At 41.3% G+C, this 18,182-nt stretch overlaps 4 protein-coding genes across 5 annotated transcripts; 3 read left to right on the top strand and 1 right to left on the bottom strand.

The window, feature by feature from the left end:
• Positions 1-1,813: 1,813 nt before the first annotated feature.
• Positions 1,814-5,326, top strand: LOC129797865 (protein transport protein Sec23A). Of its 2 annotated transcripts, XM_055840731.1 has the most exons (8): positions 1,814-1,912; positions 2,053-2,367; positions 2,435-3,064; positions 3,138-3,754; positions 3,826-3,979; positions 4,039-4,587; positions 4,839-4,862; positions 5,123-5,326. In XM_055840731.1, the coding sequence occupies exons 2-8, from the start codon at positions 2,089-2,091 to the stop codon at positions 5,210-5,212; spliced, it is 2,343 nt and encodes a 780-aa protein (XP_055696706.1). In that variant the 5' UTR covers positions 1,814-1,912; positions 2,053-2,088; the 3' UTR covers positions 5,213-5,326. The 2 variants fall into 2 exon arrangements, with proteins under 2 accessions (XP_055696706.1, XP_055696707.1); XM_055840732.1 differs by lacking the exon at positions 4,839-4,862 and having other exon boundaries at positions 1,820-1,912.
• Positions 5,327-6,067: 741 nt separating this feature from the next.
• LOC129785906 (uncharacterized) lies at positions 6,068-6,966 on the top strand. The gene is made up of 2 exons (XM_055820575.1): positions 6,068-6,209; positions 6,399-6,966. Exons 1-2 carry the CDS (start codon positions 6,133-6,135, stop codon positions 6,829-6,831), a joined length of 510 nt encoding a protein of 169 aa, XP_055676550.1. The 5' UTR covers positions 6,068-6,132; the 3' UTR covers positions 6,832-6,966.
• On the bottom strand, positions 6,953-9,251 carry LOC129785829 (nuclear pore complex protein Nup98-Nup96-like). The gene is made up of 2 exons (XM_055820462.1): positions 8,711-9,251; positions 6,953-8,632 (listed from the first exon to the last, which is right to left on the bottom strand). The coding sequence occupies exons 1-2, from the start codon at positions 9,138-9,140 to the stop codon at positions 7,098-7,100; spliced, it is 1,965 nt and encodes a 654-aa protein (XP_055676437.1). The 5' UTR covers positions 9,141-9,251; the 3' UTR covers positions 6,953-7,097.
• Positions 9,252-9,511: 260 nt separating this feature from the next.
• Positions 9,512-17,429, top strand: LOC129797851 (nuclear pore complex protein Nup98-Nup96). Its single transcript, XM_055840702.1, has 7 exons — positions 9,512-9,666; positions 9,856-10,193; positions 10,654-13,503; positions 14,594-15,990; positions 16,066-16,738; positions 16,802-16,914; positions 16,984-17,429. The coding sequence occupies exons 2-7, from the start codon at positions 9,944-9,946 to the stop codon at positions 17,314-17,316; spliced, it is 5,616 nt and encodes a 1,871-aa protein (XP_055696677.1). The 5' UTR covers positions 9,512-9,666; positions 9,856-9,943; the 3' UTR covers positions 17,317-17,429.
• Positions 17,430-18,182: the final 753 nt, after the last annotated feature.

The raw sequence follows: 18,182 nt of genomic DNA, 5'->3' as shown, positions 1-18,182 counted from the left end.
AAAGAAAATAAATAATAAAATAAAAAGTGGTTAGGTGAAATTTTAATTTTTTTTTCGTAAAGTGCACTGGAAGTGGACGCGTGTATAAAGTGAAGAAAAAAAAAGTATATAGTATAATATTTTTATGATTATTATGATTAATTATTGTAAGGCAATAAATTTTAAATTTAATATGTGTAATTTTAATAAGATTGCTACAGAAATGAATAAAATCAAGAAGATAAAGTGAAAAAGCATAAAAAAAACTTATCTCATCAAATGGAGGAAATATTTTCTTTTATTATATTTTAATGAAGATTTTCTTCAAATTCTCAATTTTTGGGATGAAAGAGAAGAAATTATGAGGAAAAAAAAACAATGTGAATGTGTCGATTTGAGTCCTCCTCCTCCTAAACTGACTATGTAAATGTATAAAGAAAGGAAGAAAAGGAAGCATAAAACGGTTTACTGTTCTTACTATGACAAAGTTCTGTCACGAATTCTTTTTTTTTTCTCTAAATATAATTCTTATTTCCCACACTAACTTTTAAGTCTATATAATTTTCACTGTAAAAAGAAAGAGAAGGAAAAATGGTAGAATTGCATGAAAATTATGCAAAAAGGACGAAGCAGAGAAAAATGATCTTTTCGGAGGAAAGAAAAATGGATTGAAAAGAGAAGAAAAAAGAAACATGTTCTGCGAAGTAAATAAGAATCACATTTTTTGAGTATAAATACATAAATTGAATATGAATAAAAAAATATTTATATATTTTTTAAAATAAATAATAGTAATTTTTTGATTATAAAAATTCAATCACAATCATGAGAAGGGAATCAATTGCTTTCATTCGAAACACTTGCTGAAGTAATTGTTGTATAGATATGATTAGTTCGATGACGAAGGAGGAATTAAGAGGAAAAATATTGAGAGAAGAAAAATTCATTTTTCTTATTTTAGTTCAGAGTTCGTTGTAGAATAATTTTCGATTTTTTTATGAATAAAATCCTAAAAAATAAAATTTTGCCTTTTTCTTTCTTCAGGGGCGGAGTCGGAAATTTTATTCTTTTCTAACGTTTGACATTTGACATTTTTAACGTCAAATGAATAGTTTGTGATGTTTGACTTCTTTTCAAAACTCAATCGTATATTTAGTATTTGATATTTCAAACGTGAAATTGTTAACATTTCTGTCGTTGACATTATCTTTTTTTCTGATGTTATTATCTTTAAATCTTAATAAAACCGACAGAAAAGAAATGTCAAACGTTAGAAATGTAAAAAGTTATACAGAATTTTAACGTTAGAAAAGAAACGTCCGATGTCACAAAAGATATAAAAGAATTGTCAAACTTTTGGTACAGAAATGTGAAAATTTCATTTATAAATCGTTTCTTTTTCAAATAAAAGTTTGACAACTGTTTTCTATCATTTTGTTATATCTTGTGACATCAGACGTTTTTTTTCTAACGTTAAACCTTTCTTGTCTAACTTTTTACGTTTGATACCTTATTTCTAACAATTGACATGTCCTGTGACGTCCGCCTGTTTTCTTCTCACAATTTGACATTTTTAACGGTTGACAGTTTTTTTTATAAGGTTAGAAAAAATCCTTTTACACGTCATTTTAATCCCCTAATAGCTCACTCTAAATCACTAATCTTTTTACATTTTTTAAGCTCCTTTTATTTAAAAAAAAATTTTTTTTAGTAAAAACCGCCAAAACTTGTAACACGCGATAAAGTCCGTTGGAGATTTCAAAAAGAAGAAACATAAACATGTTTTTGAATTTGGCGTATTTGTGTGTGAAAATCTCTCTATGTGTGCGTGTTGTTTCATTCCAAGTGACGTGGTCGAAATTTGTACTTCATTTTTCACATTTAGTCCAGGAAAATTGGAATTTTCTGGCTAAATCTTCAATCTGACTCAGTGGTAAGTAGTCCAGGGGATTCCCAGATCATCTGGGAAGGCTACTTTGGTGGAAGAATGTTTAAATTTTGCATAATTTTGTGAGAAATTAATCTTGAAAAAAAAATCCTGTGAATGAAGAATATTCTGTGAATGACTTCCAGGATCAACTTCCGGAAGACGAGTCTTGAATCCCGAGGATGACGACGTACGAGGAGTACATCCAGCAGAATGAGGATCGGGATGGGATTCGGTTTACGTGGAATGTGTGGCCTTCAAGTCGAATTGATGCCACACGTCTCGTGGTTCCGCTCGGGTGTCTCTATCAGCCCATCAAGGAGCGCCCCGATCTGCCACCCATTCAGTACGATCCCGTTCTGTGCACCCGGACCACATGCCGTGCAATCCTCAATCCCATGTGCCAGGTGGACTACCGTGCTAAGCTCTGGGTGTGCAACTTTTGCTTCCAACGGAATCCTGTAAGATTTTTCCTTCCTTTTCCTTCGTGAAGAGAAATTAATAATTTTCTTGGTTTTATTTTTTTAGTTTCCGCCCCAGTATGCGGCAATCTCGGAACAACATCAACCAGCTGAACTAATTCCCGGCTTCAGTACAATTGAGTACACACTGATGCGGGCTCCCTGCATGCCACCGGTGTTCCTCTTTGTCGTGGACACGTGCATGGATGATGAGGAATTGGGTGCTCTGAAGAACTCCCTGCAAATGTCCCTGAGTCTACTGCCGTCCACGGCCCTGATTGGCCTTATTACATTCGGGAAGATGGTGCAGGTGCACGAGCTCGCAACGGAAGGTTGCTCCAAGAGCTACGTCTTTCGCGGCACGAAGGACCTCACGGCAAAGCAGATTCAGGACATGCTGGGAATTGGACGAGTACCCGCCGGTGGGATGCAGCAGCCGCAGCAGCAGCAACCACGTGCACCGCAGGGGCAGCCCGTAGCGCCGGCTAATCGTTTCCTGCAGCCCATTCACAAGTGCGACATGGCCCTAACGGACCTCTTGGGGGAGTTGCAACGTGATCCATGGCCAGTGCCTCAGGGAAAACGTTATCTTCGCTCCACTGGAACTGCTTTGTCCATCGCTGTGGGTCTCCTGGAGTGTACGTACCCCAATACAGGGGCACGTATTATGATGTTCGTCGGAGGACCTTGTTCTCAGGTAAGTTTGTCTCATTCTTCTTGACATTTTGATCCAGATTTAGAGGCTGACTTTTGGCTGCTCTGTCTTTCAGGGACCCGGTCAGGTGGTGAATGACGAACTGAAGCAGCCTATTCGGTCCCATCACGACATCCACAAGGACAATGCAAAGTACATGAAGAAGGCAGTTAAGCATTACGATTCTCTGGCCATGAGATCCGCAACAAATGGCCACTGCATCGACATCTATTCGTGCGCCCTGGATCAGACGGGTCTGATGGAGATGAAGCAATGCTGCAACTCCACAGGTGGTCACATGGTCATGGGGGATTCCTTCAATTCCTCCTTATTCAAGCAAACGTACCAAAGGGTGTTTGCTCGCGATGCAAAGGGTGACCTCAAAATGGCCTTCAATGGGACGCTGGAGATCAAATGTTCGCGCGAATTGAAGATTGAGGGTGGAATTGGGTCGTGTGTGTCGCTAAATGTGAAGAATGCATCGGTTTCGGATTCAGAGATTGGCATGGGTGGTACAGCGCAGTGGAAGTTGTGCACATTGACGCCAAATATGGCCATGGCGTTCTTCTTTGAGGTGGTCAATCAGCATGCAGCTCCCGTGCCTCAGGGTGGACGTGGGTGCATCCAATTCATAACTCAGTATCAACATTCCAGCGGACAGAGGCGCATCCGTGTTACCACAGTGGCCAGAAAGTGAGCATCAGTGCTTTAGATCTTGTTGATTTTAATAGTTTTTTGACGTGAAATTGACTTTTCTTTTGCAGCTGGGCTGATTCTTCAACAAATCTCCATCATATTAGTGCAGGATTTGATCAGGAAGCTGCAGCTGTTCTCATGTCCCGAATGGTTGTTTATAGGGCTGAAAGTGACGATGGACCCGATGTTCTACGCTGGGTGGATCGTATGCTCATTAGATTGGTGAGACTTCCGGCACAGAAGTAAATCTCCGGAAAGATGAAGAAAATCTTTTTTTACAGTGTCAGAAATTTGGGGAATACAGCAAGGATGATCCCAATAGCTTCCGTCTTGCGGAGAATTTCAGTTTATATCCCCAATTTATGTATCATTTGAGGCGCTCTCAGTTCCTCCAGGTGTTCAATAATTCACCAGACGAGACAACTTTCTACCGGCACATGCTGATGCGTGAGGATCTGACCCAATCTCTCATCATGATTCAACCCATCCTCTACAGCTACTCATTCAATGGACCACCAGAACCAGTGCTCCTGGATACGTCATCAATTCAACCAGATCGCATCCTCCTCATGGACACCTTCTTCCAGATTCTCATCTTTCACGGGGAAACGATAGCCCAGTGGCGTCAGCTGAAGTATCAGGATATGCCGGAATATGAGAATTTCAAGCAACTCTTGCAGGCTCCCGTGGATGATGCTCAGGATATCCTTCAGACACGCTTCCCCATGCCGAGATACATTGATACGGAACAAGGAGGATCGCAGGCGAGATTCCTCCTGTCCAAAGTCAATCCGTCACAGACGCACAACAACATGTACGCCTATGGCCAGGTTAGTGAACTCCCTCCTGTTCCTGTCTCTGATTATTTTATTGGGGACTTTTTATTTTTTTTTTCAAGTCGTTAATTTTATTTAATTACCTTCCTATTATTTTTTTTATTAATTATTTTACTCTCAATCCATCCAATTGAGATGATTTCTTTTGAATTTAATTGTTTTTTTTTTGATAATTGTTTCCATTCCAAAACTATCCACAAATGATACAAACCACCCACACAATTGACCTTTTGTTCCTGTTTCAGGGCATGATTGGAGCCAATACGATGGTATTTTTTGTTGTTTTTTTTGTTCTTACTTAACATTCTCTTCACACTTTCACATCACTTAACATTTTACTCTCTTGACTCTTTCTCTTCATTATGATTTTTTTTTCTAATCATTATTCGTCCGAGTTTTCTCTCAAAAATCGTTTTAACCCATTTTTTTCACATGATGGTTGAGGTGTTCTCGTCTATTTTTGGGGAAAAATTCATTCAAAATTCTTGGAAATTTTTACAAGAAAAGAATTTTATTGTTCTGATTTCAGGATGGTGGGGCGCCTGTTCTAACAGACGACGTGTCTCTTCAGGTGTTCATGGAGCATTTGAAAAAATTGGCAGTGTCCTCTACGACCTAGGGGAGGGATTCTGCTTGAATTGAGGTGTAATCAATATTCAATTATAATTATAATAAAAAAGAAGAAAATTTGAGAGTATTGCTTGGTGGAATAAATAAAATATTATTGAAAATATTTTTTCTTTCTTTTCTATGGATTAAAATTACAGGAGCGTAGTCTGAAATTTATTAAAAGGTGTGCTTAATAATAAAAGACCATGAATTAAGCTTAGAAAAAAAACATTTAAAACGTCGAGATTTATAAAGATTGAATTAAATTTTTGACATTCAACGGTTGACGTTTTTTTCTAACGTTTGACGTTTCTTTTAAAAGTTTGACAACTTGTTTCTAATGTTTGAAGTTTTGGCCCTATGGACATGAAGTTCGCGGCCGTAAAATAATAAAATTAAAAAAAAAAATGTTTGAAGTTGTCTTTCTTTCATTCACATTCTAAAGGTTCTTTTGAAATGTTTCACGTTTCTTTGCTAAAGTTTGACATCTTTTTTCTAACGATTGACATTTAGTTTTTTTTTAATTCGTTTAACTCCACCAACTCCACTGATTGCACTCCGCTTATTAAGCGGGGTGATACGTAATTAATAGTTTCTTTTGACTTCTATAGATGAAAAAACAGGGGTATGTCGAACCCCGAGAAATCAGTACTTTTCGTGAAGTTGCCGTCGATACGGATCAGACGAAGGGATTAATTTGCTCAATTCCACTTGCAATCGAAACTACATTCAATTAGCTTTCGATTAATCCCTATCTCATCATCCGGATTGACTTATAGATATAAAAAAAAGTTAAAGTGTTTCTCGGGATTTGGTCGAGATTCGAGAAATTCCTCCATTTTGTTCAACAAAAAGTGACTTTTCTTCACAGAAAAAGAGGTTATATACCATCCCCTTGGTTTTTACGGTTTGTGGAATAAAAACGTGAAAATGAAGTGTATAGTGCCAAATTGCCGCATAACTGGCCATTATGCGTCCAAAGAGTCTCCAAGAATAAGATTTTACAAGTAAGTCAAATAAATACGAAAGAATGGGCCTAATTCAGCTACCAAGAAACCCTTGAAATCTTTAAATTTTGTACTGAAATTTAAAGATTTCAAGCGAATTTCAAGGGTTTCTTGGTCGCTGAATAAGGCCCAATATTGGCAAATTTTTAAGTTTGATAATTATTTTGTGTTTTTCTTTATATTATTTAGAATTCCTAAATGCCCGTCGATGAGGAAACTATGGCAGGAGATTTTGAACATTTCTGGCCAGTTGAGCAACAACTCATGGATATGCAGTCGGCATTTTCGCAAAACGGATATTGTAATGAAACGCCGGCGCGACCGCAGCTTCAAATTCATGTTGTCCCCAACGGCCATCCCACTGGCACCAACTCCCCGATCCCCTACAAAGCTTGCACGTACTCCATCAGCATCTCCGAGTCCTCCCACCTTAATTACATCCCCATTGCAAAATCCACCAGCATCTCCTTCTGAGATCTCAATGGGAATGCGCGAAAATACTCCACCAGCATCTCTTTCGGGGATCCCGCCGAGGCAAGAAAGTACTGCAGAAGTTTCTCCGAGTCCTTCCCCCTTGATTACATCCCCATTGGGTAAAAACCATCAATTGCCTGAACTTTAAGGGATTTTAGACACACGAGCCCCATCCATGGTTATGCCGCTCTGATTAACCTGTTACACAAATCTGTAAACTTTTAGGACTCTTGAAGGACTTCAAAAACTTAAAGAAATAAAAAGAAAACTTGAAAATAAGAAATTTATTTTTTAAATAATAATTCAAGTAACATTTTCAATTGAACATTTATCCAAAAAACCTTCCTGGAAAATATACAGATTAAAGATTTTCTGGTTGACGAAAGAACTTGTACAAAATGTAAATTAATTTAATTAGGGACTTGCAGAAGCTTCGGAAGATCCAGACTTGATCTCTTGATGTTCTGTTGCATCTATTATGTTGATTTGCATTTCATTTCCCTCAAAATTAATGCAAAGCTTCCCATTATCCTTCATCTTGGAATCCTTCGCTGTCATAACACGTGATTTCATCTCTTGACTCCTGAAATTCACCAAAAGGGTCCCCTTTTCCTCTTCCTCCTCACTGCTTTGTAGAATTTTCGTAAATGTAATATCCCTCTCGAATATGGGTACATCAAGTACTTCACGGAGCAACAAAACTGCAATTGATATCACATTTATGCCCTCCTTGTAACTCTTTGGTACTCCCTGAATCTCAATGCTTGGGGAATGCTTCTTCTGTTGTTTCGCAATTTCCTCATTCAACTTTCCCAGATCCATTTGAGTTTTCTCCACAACATTCTTCAGCATCTTATTCTCATCCTCGAGACGCTGCATATTCCTCTTCAGCTCACTAATTTCCAGAGAATTCATTTTCATCTCGAAGCTCATTTTGAGTTCATTCATACTGTTTGCGAGAGCATCCAGTTTGGCATCAACGTGGGAACTTCTATTCTGGTTGCCATCGGCATTAAAAGGGTTGTTGTAAGGCCTGAATGCTTCAGTGTAGTAGTTCGGGATCATCTGCCCCAGAACGGGGTTTCCAAAGACAGCGATAGTGTGACCAAAAACAGGAATTATTGGCGACGACCCAAAGAACGGATGACCTGGAGGAACATTTGCTTGGTCAAAACAAATATTTGGTTGTCCAAAGGCTGGTGGCGCAATAGGATTTCCAAAAGCCGTTTGGGCTGACTGTCCGGCCCCAAAAACATTCCCAGTGACCGGCGGAGGCCCAAAAGGTTTAGGAGGGACAAAGAGATTTGTCGGCGGAGTGTTGGCTGTGTTGCCAAAGCCAAAGCTCGAAGTAGTCATTGTAGGTGCTGGAGGCTTATTGATCACACCCCCGGCTGATGCTTGACCAGCTCCAAAAGCACGTTGTTGCCCAAATCCCGGCATCACGTTGGTGTTCCCAAATGGGATTGGCTGCTGTCCAAAGTTCCCATTTACCTGCTGTGCCTGAGCCGGCGCTCCAAGGAGATTTTTTGCCGGAGGAGTGTTGGGACAGAGAACATCCACAGCTCCTGCCCGCGGACCTTTATTGTTGGACAAATAATCCTCCATCCGAAGCTCCTCCAGTGACTTCCCCTCGTAAACTTTCATGGTGGTGATGCAGTACTGCTTTGTGTTGATGCTGGTTACCTGTTCATTCTTCATGAAAACATCCGTGCCCATTGATGGTTGATATTTAACGAATCCAGTTCCCCAGTTTCCTGTGCCACTTACACCCATAGCCGCCATGGGCATCGTACCAAAAATCGAGCTGATTGCTGAGTTCTGCTGTCCCAAAAATCCTGGTGACTTTGGCGCAACAAAAACCGGCGATTTGGGTGATCTTAAGTTTGGTGAAATTGGTGGATTGCCAGTTGTGCTTCCAAGCGTTGAAGTATTTGCTGGTTGAGTAAAACCTAGAATAGAAAGGAAAATTTTTGTTTTTGTGAGAATTTGAAGCTTTTCTAGTATATCTGGAAGAAGATGGTACTTACCTCCGAATCTGGACAATGTGAACAAATGATCAGAAGAGATCGGAGTAGGCTGGGTGCTTTCAAAAGTGAAAAAACTCGGCTTGACAAAACTCGAGCTAATTGGTTTGGTGCAAATCAAGTGATCATATTGAAATTTAGTTGGTGAACGTCCGGGATGAGCTGATCGCGTAGGGCTGGGAGGCAACACGGCAGTTCTCTTAAATACTGCAAAGTTAAGTTGGCCCACTTGACCAATCGGGATGGACGTTGTTATTACAGCTGTAGTTGTCTTTTCCGTTTTAGTTGTTGTTGCTGCAATTGCTGTTGTTACTACAGTTGTTGCTGCTTCTGACGCTGTGGTGGCTGCAGAAGATGTTGTTGCTGCAGCTGTTGTGACTTCAGAAGTTGTTGTTCCAAATGTTGTTGTGGTTGTTGGAGTGGGGCTTGACATCCTAGCGTCGATTCTGGACTGTTCGGACCGATATTTGGAGACTCGAATGCAAAATCTTATCTTCCGTTTCCAGAATATCCTAAAAAGTTATTTTTAGGTTAGGCGTTAGGTGGACGATGAATTGTATCTCAATTTTGAGCCACCTCATGCTGTGACATCAAATCATAAACAAATAATAAGAATTTTATCAAAATTTGTTTAATAGTTGACCTAGTTTACAGAAAAAGTGTAAACAATTCGATTTTCTTTAATTTTCTCAATTTATTTGAATAACGCAGAATTTTAAAAAAATCGAAAAAAGTGAGTCTTTTTTAGGAACACACTAATCTGTAATAAATCATCAAAGTCACATTTGCTTTACACTTGACTATTGAAGTTTTGCGTATTCAGTCGACGATTTTTTGGCTGCAAATTTTTGTGAGTGAATTTTTTCTCCGATTATTTAATTGAAATTTGCGCCCACGGAAGTGCTAAAGTGCAAGAAATTCAACACGTGGTTAGGAAGTGAAGGGATTTTGTGGACAAGGTATACAAAATAACTAAAAGCATAACGGAAAAAGATTGAAAAATTTTCTGGCGTCTTGCATTCTGTCAAAAAAAATTTTACAATCTCACATTTACTGTAAAAAACACGTGGTTTTGCGTATTTTATCATTAATTTGTGGAGGAAAAGGAGTTTTCTGTGATTTTCAATAGAAAATTTTGCTAATTTTAGATAATTTGGGCGGAAAGAAATTTTCTCTGAGGTGAAATTGTGAGGTTATGTGAGTACCCCATAAGGCGGAAAGAGAGGCCTACCGAGAATGTTCAACAAACCAACATTTGGTGGGGCATCAACATCGGGATTTGGGTTCAACAACGCCCAAGCGACTAGTCCCTTTGGGCAGTCGGCATTTGGGAAGCCCGCCACGACGGCTTTTGGCCAGACCTCCACCTTCGGGCAGCCCAGTTCTTCCCTCTTTGGCGGAAATCAACCTACTGGGGGTCTCTTTGGTGCCACCAACACTTCCCCGTTTGGAGCACCGCAGCCGACCACACAGTCGGGATTTGGGGGTAAGTTCTTATTTATTTACATTTTTGATATTTTTTTTAAGAATTATTTTATCTTAACTCGGTAATCCGAGTAGTAAAGCAACTGCGCAATTTGCTACATCAGGGAATTTCGTCATGGAACACGTCATTCTTGCAATATTTCGCAAGATAAGAGCCCCTGCTTGTTTTCACTTTCGCATCTAGCTATGTATGTTTTTATTAGCTTTGCCGCAGGCTAGATAAGTAATTTATTTGGCTCTTGAAAAACAAAATTTCTTTTGTTTTGAAGACAAATTTTTATTTCATGAAAAATTCCTACTTTTTGTAAATTTTTTTTTAAAACCGAATCACCCACCCACATCACAAGAGATATTTTATCTTTAATTTTTTTTTCTTTTATTTGAAGAGGTGGCAACTCATGTGGAACTTTTGCTTCTGTATTACATGAAAAAGCTTTTAAATGGGAATTTTTCTTTTTTAGGTTTTTCTCAACCGGCTAATACGTCGGTTTTTGGAAGCACAACTGGCAATCAAAATTCCTCAATTTTCGGTCAATCGGGAACGTCGGCGTTTGGTGCGGCGAAACCATCGGGATTTGGATTTGGTGGTACCCAACCATCGACGTCAATCTTCGGCCAAGCAAGCACGTCAAATGCAACTGCACCGGGTTTCTTTGGGCAGCAAAATGCTGGAACAAGCTCCATTTTTGGTGCTACACCCACGCCAGCTTTCGGTGCCACAGCCACGGGAAGTGGAGGCACGGGGATTGTCAAATATCAACCGTCTATGGGCACAGACACCCTCATGAAGAATGGACAGGCAAATAGTGTGAATACGAAGCAGTACTGCATCACCACTATGAAGGAGTACGAAGGGAAGTCACTGGAAGAGCTCCGGATGGAGGATTATTTGTCCAACAGGAAGGGTCCACAGGCAGGAGCTGTTGGTGGGATGTTTGGGCAAACACAACCGACAAATAGCCTCTTTGGGGCCCCAGCTCAACCGCAGCAGACAACAGGGATCTTTGGGCAGCAGCCTGAGAATAAGGGGCTCTTTGGGACCACAAACACCATGCCGGGATTTGGGCAGCAAAGTGCTTTTGGGGCTGCAACGAGTCAACCATCAGCTGGAGGATTATTCAACAAATCTTTTGCTCCAGCACCCACTACAAGCACTTCCGGCTTTGGTTTCGGTGCCACAGCCAACAATGCATCATCGAGCCTCTTTGGCCCAAAACCCTTCGGAGCTCCAACCACTGGAGGTGTTTTTGGGGCTGGACAGACAAATCCCGGAGCCCAAACGGGTTTTGGACAGACAAATACTGGCTTTGGAGGTTTTGGCCAGACAAATGCAAATCCCGGTGCTCCACTCTTCGGACAGACTACGGATAAGCCAGCATTTGGCATGGCAACAACTTCTACTGGTTTTGGATTTGGCACGAATACCAACACAATGTCCGGCGGGGGTTTGTTTCAGCCAAAACCAGCTACGGGCTTTGGAGCACAGACAGGTGGCTTTGGGACGACAACATCAATGGCAAGCGGTTTTGGGGGGTTTGGTCAGAACAATGCTGGCAGTTCGCTGTTCAATTCGTCATTCAATAAGCCAGCAACCAGTGGTTTTGGGTCATTTGGAAATCCAACGTCGAGTGCCCCCCTGGGTGGCTTGGGGACGAACAATGTTAGTTTATTTGGAGGACAAACCAACAAACCCGGTGGATTCTTCGGGAGTAATACAGGTACAGCCACTGGTGGGGGTTTATTCAACAATTCCCTCTCCTTTGGGAACAATAATTCCCTAATGGGTGGCCTGGGGCAGAATAGTTTGGGAATCGGAGGGGCACCAGCCTTGGGACAGACACAGCAAACGGGTGTTCCGGTTCATCAGCAAATCCTTGCACTGGCTACATCTCCATACGGGGACAATCCAATCTTCAAGGATCTCAAGCCACCAATGGGTCTCTCAGAGGATGCACTGAAGCCCACAAATCCTGCTGCCCAGAAGGCAATTCTTGAGTCACCAGCAAGTCAATTGCGAGTGTCGTCGATTAAGCTTGCAAGTGGCGTTAAGGTGAAGCCTGTGGGGAATGGTTTGAGCAAACGATCCCTGTTTGAAGGACTCGAGGAATACGATAGTTCGGTGGAGGAGAATTTCAATTTAAGACCCAATGCTCGTCGTTTGATCATAACAAAGAGTGAATCAACACCAAATAAATCACTCAATGCATCCATTACGCGATCTCCGCAGTCATCATCGCTCTATCCTGCATTGCCGGAGAAGAGCAAGGCATCACTCAATGTTTCCGCGGATGCAGCCAATAAGGAGAATCAGGAGAGTTTCACCAATGAAATCCCCACAAGCATGCCCAAAAGTCTTGACAACAATCCACGACGTGTCTCGTGGTTGCATTCGAACCTCGATAAAAATCGCAATCGTAACAGTGATGTCTACTTGGAGAATACAATTCAGGAGATTGTGACGGAAAAGCAGAAGACAGATAGTCAGAAAACGAGTGGAGTGTCCACTGGGTCTAAAATATCCACCTCACCAAGTAATGCGGATGATGCGTCGCAGATAAAGGATGTTTCGGATATATCTTCAAGAGGTGGTGGTGCAAGTGATGTGGAGGAAATTGATCCTGCCACAGCCAGCAGTGAGCCCCATCCAACGGGTATCATTCTCAGACGTGCTGGTTACTATACAATTCCATCTCTGGACGAATTGGTGAATTACGTGAAGGATGACAAGACGTGCATTGTGAGCAACTTTACAATCGGTCGCGATGGGTATGGGAATGTCTTCTACAATGAGGAAATGGATGTGTACGGGCTGAACATTGATGAGAATGTCTTCTTCCGGCACAAGGAGATTGTCATCTATCCAATTGACGATCGTCGACCACCCGTTGGGTATGGGCTCAATCGTCCAGCACAGATAACACTCGATCAAATTTGGCCCGTTGACAAGGCAACACATGATATTATCAAAGACCCCGAGAGACTTCAAGCTATGGGCTATGAGGATAATCTGAGGCGTGTCTGCAGGAAGCATGATACGCGTTTTGTTGAGTATCGCCCAGAAACGGGAAGTTGGGTCTTCAAGGTGGATCACTTTTCCAAGTATGGGCTCACAGATAGCGATGAGGAGTACTCGGAGCCCGTTGATCCCGCAAAGAAGCCCAAAATTTCAGCTCCACTCCAGCGCAAAGCCCCAAGTCGTGATACGCTGGAGCGAACGAAGCAAACTGCGGGAGCTGCAGCTGTTCTCTCGCCGAAATCATTCACACATCCCGACATTGATGAATTGAGGCAGATGACTGCGGTGGAGGGATGTAAGTAGATTTGAGAAACTTTCTTTACTTCTTTTTTTTCCCGTCAAACACTTCATTATGGGCGCTGGTACATATTGGTTTTATCAACAATCTTATCTGCAAAATATTCTGTTAAGTGGTTTTGGAAAATAAATTAAGATTTGCAAAGGTGTTGCTTGGAGATAAAATAAAATTATATAGCACACAAGTTTCATTGAAGAACTTTCATAATACGTAATGCTATTGTTCCCTGTTGTTGGATAAAATGGATGTCAAACCCTCTGGATGGATCTGTTTGATCATTTTATGTTCTATTAGACTTTTTTTTTGGTTTTTTCTTATTTTGAATAGAACAATATCAACATGTTTTTGCAATTCAACCAGGGAAAAAAATCTTCATTGACCTTGACTCGATCCAAGGTAATTTGGCATGAGAATCTAGCACTCTAACTATTGTGCTAAAAAAAAGAAAGTTATCAAAGGGAAGGTATTAAGGAATGAGGATCTATGCTACCATTTTTATCATTTTCTCACCTGGAGAAAACAAAGTAAGAAATTAGAAAGAATAAAAAATGAAAGTTAATGCCGTTAATGCATAACTGAGATTCGAACTCAAGGAGATAGGGGAGATTTAAGAAGTACAACTAGAACCCCTCGGCTATCTAAGGCTTGATTTTTGCCAATTGGACCTCTTTCAAAGATTGGGTTTCTTAAAGATCGGATTTTCGGTCTGAAGCTCGGTTAAATAAATTGTATTAAAGGCTGACGTTTCGGACTATCTAAGTCCTTCCTCAGGGCCTACAACAATACGAAAGAATACATAATCCGATAAAGAACTCTTAACCCTGGAGGACTTTGCTGGCCCTGTGCTACTTTCTTCAAAGAAGCATTTGTAGCTTCTAGTGAAGTTTGATTATTTCAAGTTCGTCGAAAGAAAACTTAGAAAAATGTATTCTGTTGAGAGAAAATGAAGGTCAAACTTTTGAGGTTAGAAACCTCGATCCTTCAAATGTTAAAGGGAATTTTAAACTAGTTTTAATTAATTAAATCAGTTCTTTTAGCAGTTGATATAGGCATCAATCTAAAAGGGTGAATTGTGTATGATTTTTAGCATTCGAAATGGAAGATGATTTTGATATGGATTTTATGCCGAGCTTCTCTCAAACGCAACCTGTTAGCCCGTCGGCATCCATGGCAATGGAATTGGGTGCTAAATCACATAAGTTGCAACTGATGAAGGCGGCTTTCTTCACGGAGGACGACTACGACAATCGATCTGTGTGTACGGATTCGGTGACGGGAAGAGAGACTCCCGAGCAACAGGATCAGATTGTACCTAGTCGTCACTTGGGTAGTCGCTTTTCCTCCATGCAGAGTATGTACAAGGGATCGAGTGTGATGAGTTTGCAGACACAGTCAGAGGACACCCCAATTATGCCCTACACCCCCGCCGCAAGGATGTCTGCAGTGACAAAACCCGAGAGTGCCGAGAAGAGGATGTCTCGACAAATAATTGAGCCAATCTACTATCCTCTTGTTGTGGAACCGAAAATTGCCATTGTCAATCCCGTGGGGACAATTGTCCCTTATGAGGGATCGATAGCGAGGCGTTTGAAGGGGAAATCTGTTGCTGATATTGGAATTCTCACGGGGAGACGCTTCAAAGTTGGATGGGGCCCGAAGAATTCCGTTATGGTCCTCACGACAGCGCACATTATTCAGGACATGAAGAGAGTAACAATGTGCATTGGGGATTATGCAGCTGTTCTCGGGGCACGAGAGAGCAATGACAAGAGTCCAGCAATTGCAATGAGACTGGAAGTGGCGTCTGTACTGCCAATTCGGGGATTTCGGCAGTCAATTCAGAATCATCTTGGATTGCAGCTGAAGTACTGTGAGAAGGTTATTTTCTCACCAATGGAGTGTCCGCAATTCCTTCCAGCTGGTGGTACGGATCTCCTTGCGGAGCACTGTCAATTGGCAAGGAATCAGCAGAATATGAGTAAACAGGAGAAGTATGCACAGAGTGTGTGGTCCCTGTGTGAGGCGCTGTGGGGTGAGGAAGAGGAACTCCAAGGACAAGATCCGGCTAGTCATTTAACTGTTATGCGTCGCCGAGAGCTTCTATCCAATTGGTTGGAGGAAGTTGTTGCGGAGAAGACTGTCAATGTGGGCGAGAAGTCTGACTACCTGGAGTATCTGATTGAGCTCCTCTACGCACATAAAGTCACGGAAGCGTGTGAATTGGCATTCATGAAGAGTGATATGAATTTATCTCTCCTCATTTCGCAATCTTCAGGTGGTCCAATTGTCAGGCAACTGATGCAGCATCAATTGGCATCGTGGCAAGATGTTGAAGCTGATAAATTCATCAATGTTAATCGTCTTAAGGTCTTTATGCTTATTGCTGGGATTCCTTTGCTGTCTTCGTCAAACACAAGCTTGGGCGATGGAAATGGAGGAACAATTAATGTTTTCCAGGATGTCAGCTGGATCACAGCACTTGCGGTGAGTTTAATGAGAATATTTCTCCTCCGTCAAGTTCAATTTGTGAAGATTATTCGTTTATTCTTTTGATTGCAGATAAATTTATGGTATTTATGCTCCCCAACGGCTTCCATCACTGATGCTCTGTTGAACTATGAGAGTGCATTTCAATCGGAAGATGGTGTAGCTGCTCCTCCAAATCCACCCTACACAGACTACGAGGTGGAAAGTAAAAATCCCATTCAGGATCTACGCTACCATCTGCTGAAGCTCTACTCAAAGAGGAGCCACAGGATTGAGACTCTTCTCAATCCAGCCACACACACAGCGGATTCAATGGATTTCCGTCTCAGTTGGCTCCTTCTGCAGACATTGGCAACCCTTGGGTATCATCATTGTTCAGAGAAGTCTGAATGTCAACTTCATACTTCGTTTGCGAGTCAACTGGAAAACTACGGGATGTGGCATTGGGCAGTATTTGTTCTCCTTCACATACGCAATCGCGAAAGGAGGGAGATTTGTGTGCAGCAAATGCTCTATCGGTACATTACACTCCCGGACGAAGGAGATGAGGAGTACATGGCAAAGGAGCGGTTTGTCATTGAGCAGCTACACATCCCAGTAACATGGATCTTCTGGGCAAAGGCTGTACGGGCGGGTTCGATGAATCAGTACCATGAACAAGCGGAATTCCTCATAAAGGCAAAGCAGTGGAATTTAGCGCATGAAGTTATAATGAATCACATTGCACCTGATGCAGTTATCAATGGTGAGGATCTTTTTTTCCTTATTGGAGATGAATTTGTATCTCAAGAATTTTTTTTTCTATTAGACAACATCCCCTACTTGAAGGAACTCCTTGGAAAACTCACAGAGACGAAGAAAATTATGAACTGGAGGAATCAAGGACAAATTATCCATGATTTTATTGATATGAACGAAAAGGTAAAGAAAAAGGGATTTTCTTGTTGTTTAGCTTCAGAAAGTTTAATAAATAGATCTTTTTCCTTTCAGTTTGAGTCCCTCAAGATGGTGAGTGAGAGTGATCTCGTGAGTCGCTGGGAGAGTTTGAAGCCTCAACTTGATGAATTATGCTCACGAATAAATCTCTTCCCGTGCCCAACGGCAAAGCATCGTCTGTGTCAGAGTGAGATATCCCAGCGTCTAGCTTGTCTTGTACGTGGGATCCTCATGACGTCGCCACATCTCAATCCGTGTCTCCTGATAAAGGTGGCTCTGGAGAAGTTGCCACTGCCGCAGGAGTACGCACAGAAGGAACTAAAATTCTTCATTGATTCTGTCATGGTGGACACATTTCAGCACACAGAAGAGCAAATGGATGCTTAAATTAAGACTTTTTTAATTATTATAATTTGGAATTTAAACAAAAAAAAATATGAGAAACCTTTTGAATTTCTTTTTAGCAAGAGTTTAAATAAAAATTACAAAATGAAACCTTTCATTTCGTGTCTCTTTAGCTATGCATTTCCACACCGTTGGTCCGATCGTGATGAAATTTGGTACAGAGACTACTGGCATCAGGCGGTTTTTACCAATGATAATCATTTTTCCCCGGAGCTCCCCTTCGTAGCGCCCCCATAAAAAATTCATGAATTTTTTGCAATTATTGAATTTGGCGCCCTAAATTGTAGTTCCAAAAAGCACCACTACTGCTACTTTTTGGCGCTGTTTGCTCAAGAGAAAATGAAACGGATGCATTTCACCGCTATCCGTCTCCCTCTCCCTTTCACTTTTTCGCAATTTTCTTGCGTTTCCCACCGAATTTTCCGGGGAAATTGTGTTTTTTGTGAACAGGAAAACACTTTTGAATTTTTGGCATAAAAATTCCGAAAGTTTGCGAAAATCCATTTCCGAGAAAAAAAGTGCGTGTAAAATCCCCAACCGTCAAAATTTCCGCGGGCCTCAAATTCCGCACAGAGAAGCTCCTCGGGGGCGCGGGAGCCGCCGTAAGTTCCCCAGGAGTCTCAAAAATGCGGTTTATGCCCAAAAATTTCCGAAAAAAAACAAGAAATTCCGAATTTTGTCGAAATGCAAAAAAAAGTTCGTTAAAATTCAAATTTTACTATTTGGACCAGACGTTATATGGCGCTGGTTAGTTGGTTGAGGGGAAAATGAGATGGATGCACGTAACTTATACTGTCTCCCTCACATTTTTAGTTTTTCGCAATTTTCTCGCGTTTTCCGCCAAATTT

Source organism: Lutzomyia longipalpis, chromosome 1, assembly GCF_024334085.1.
Source record: "Lutzomyia longipalpis isolate SR_M1_2022 chromosome 1, ASM2433408v1".
NCBI classification, from domain to species: Eukaryota; Metazoa; Arthropoda; class Insecta; order Diptera; family Psychodidae; genus Lutzomyia; species Lutzomyia longipalpis.
This window is presented reverse-complemented; position numbering and strand designations above follow the sequence as displayed.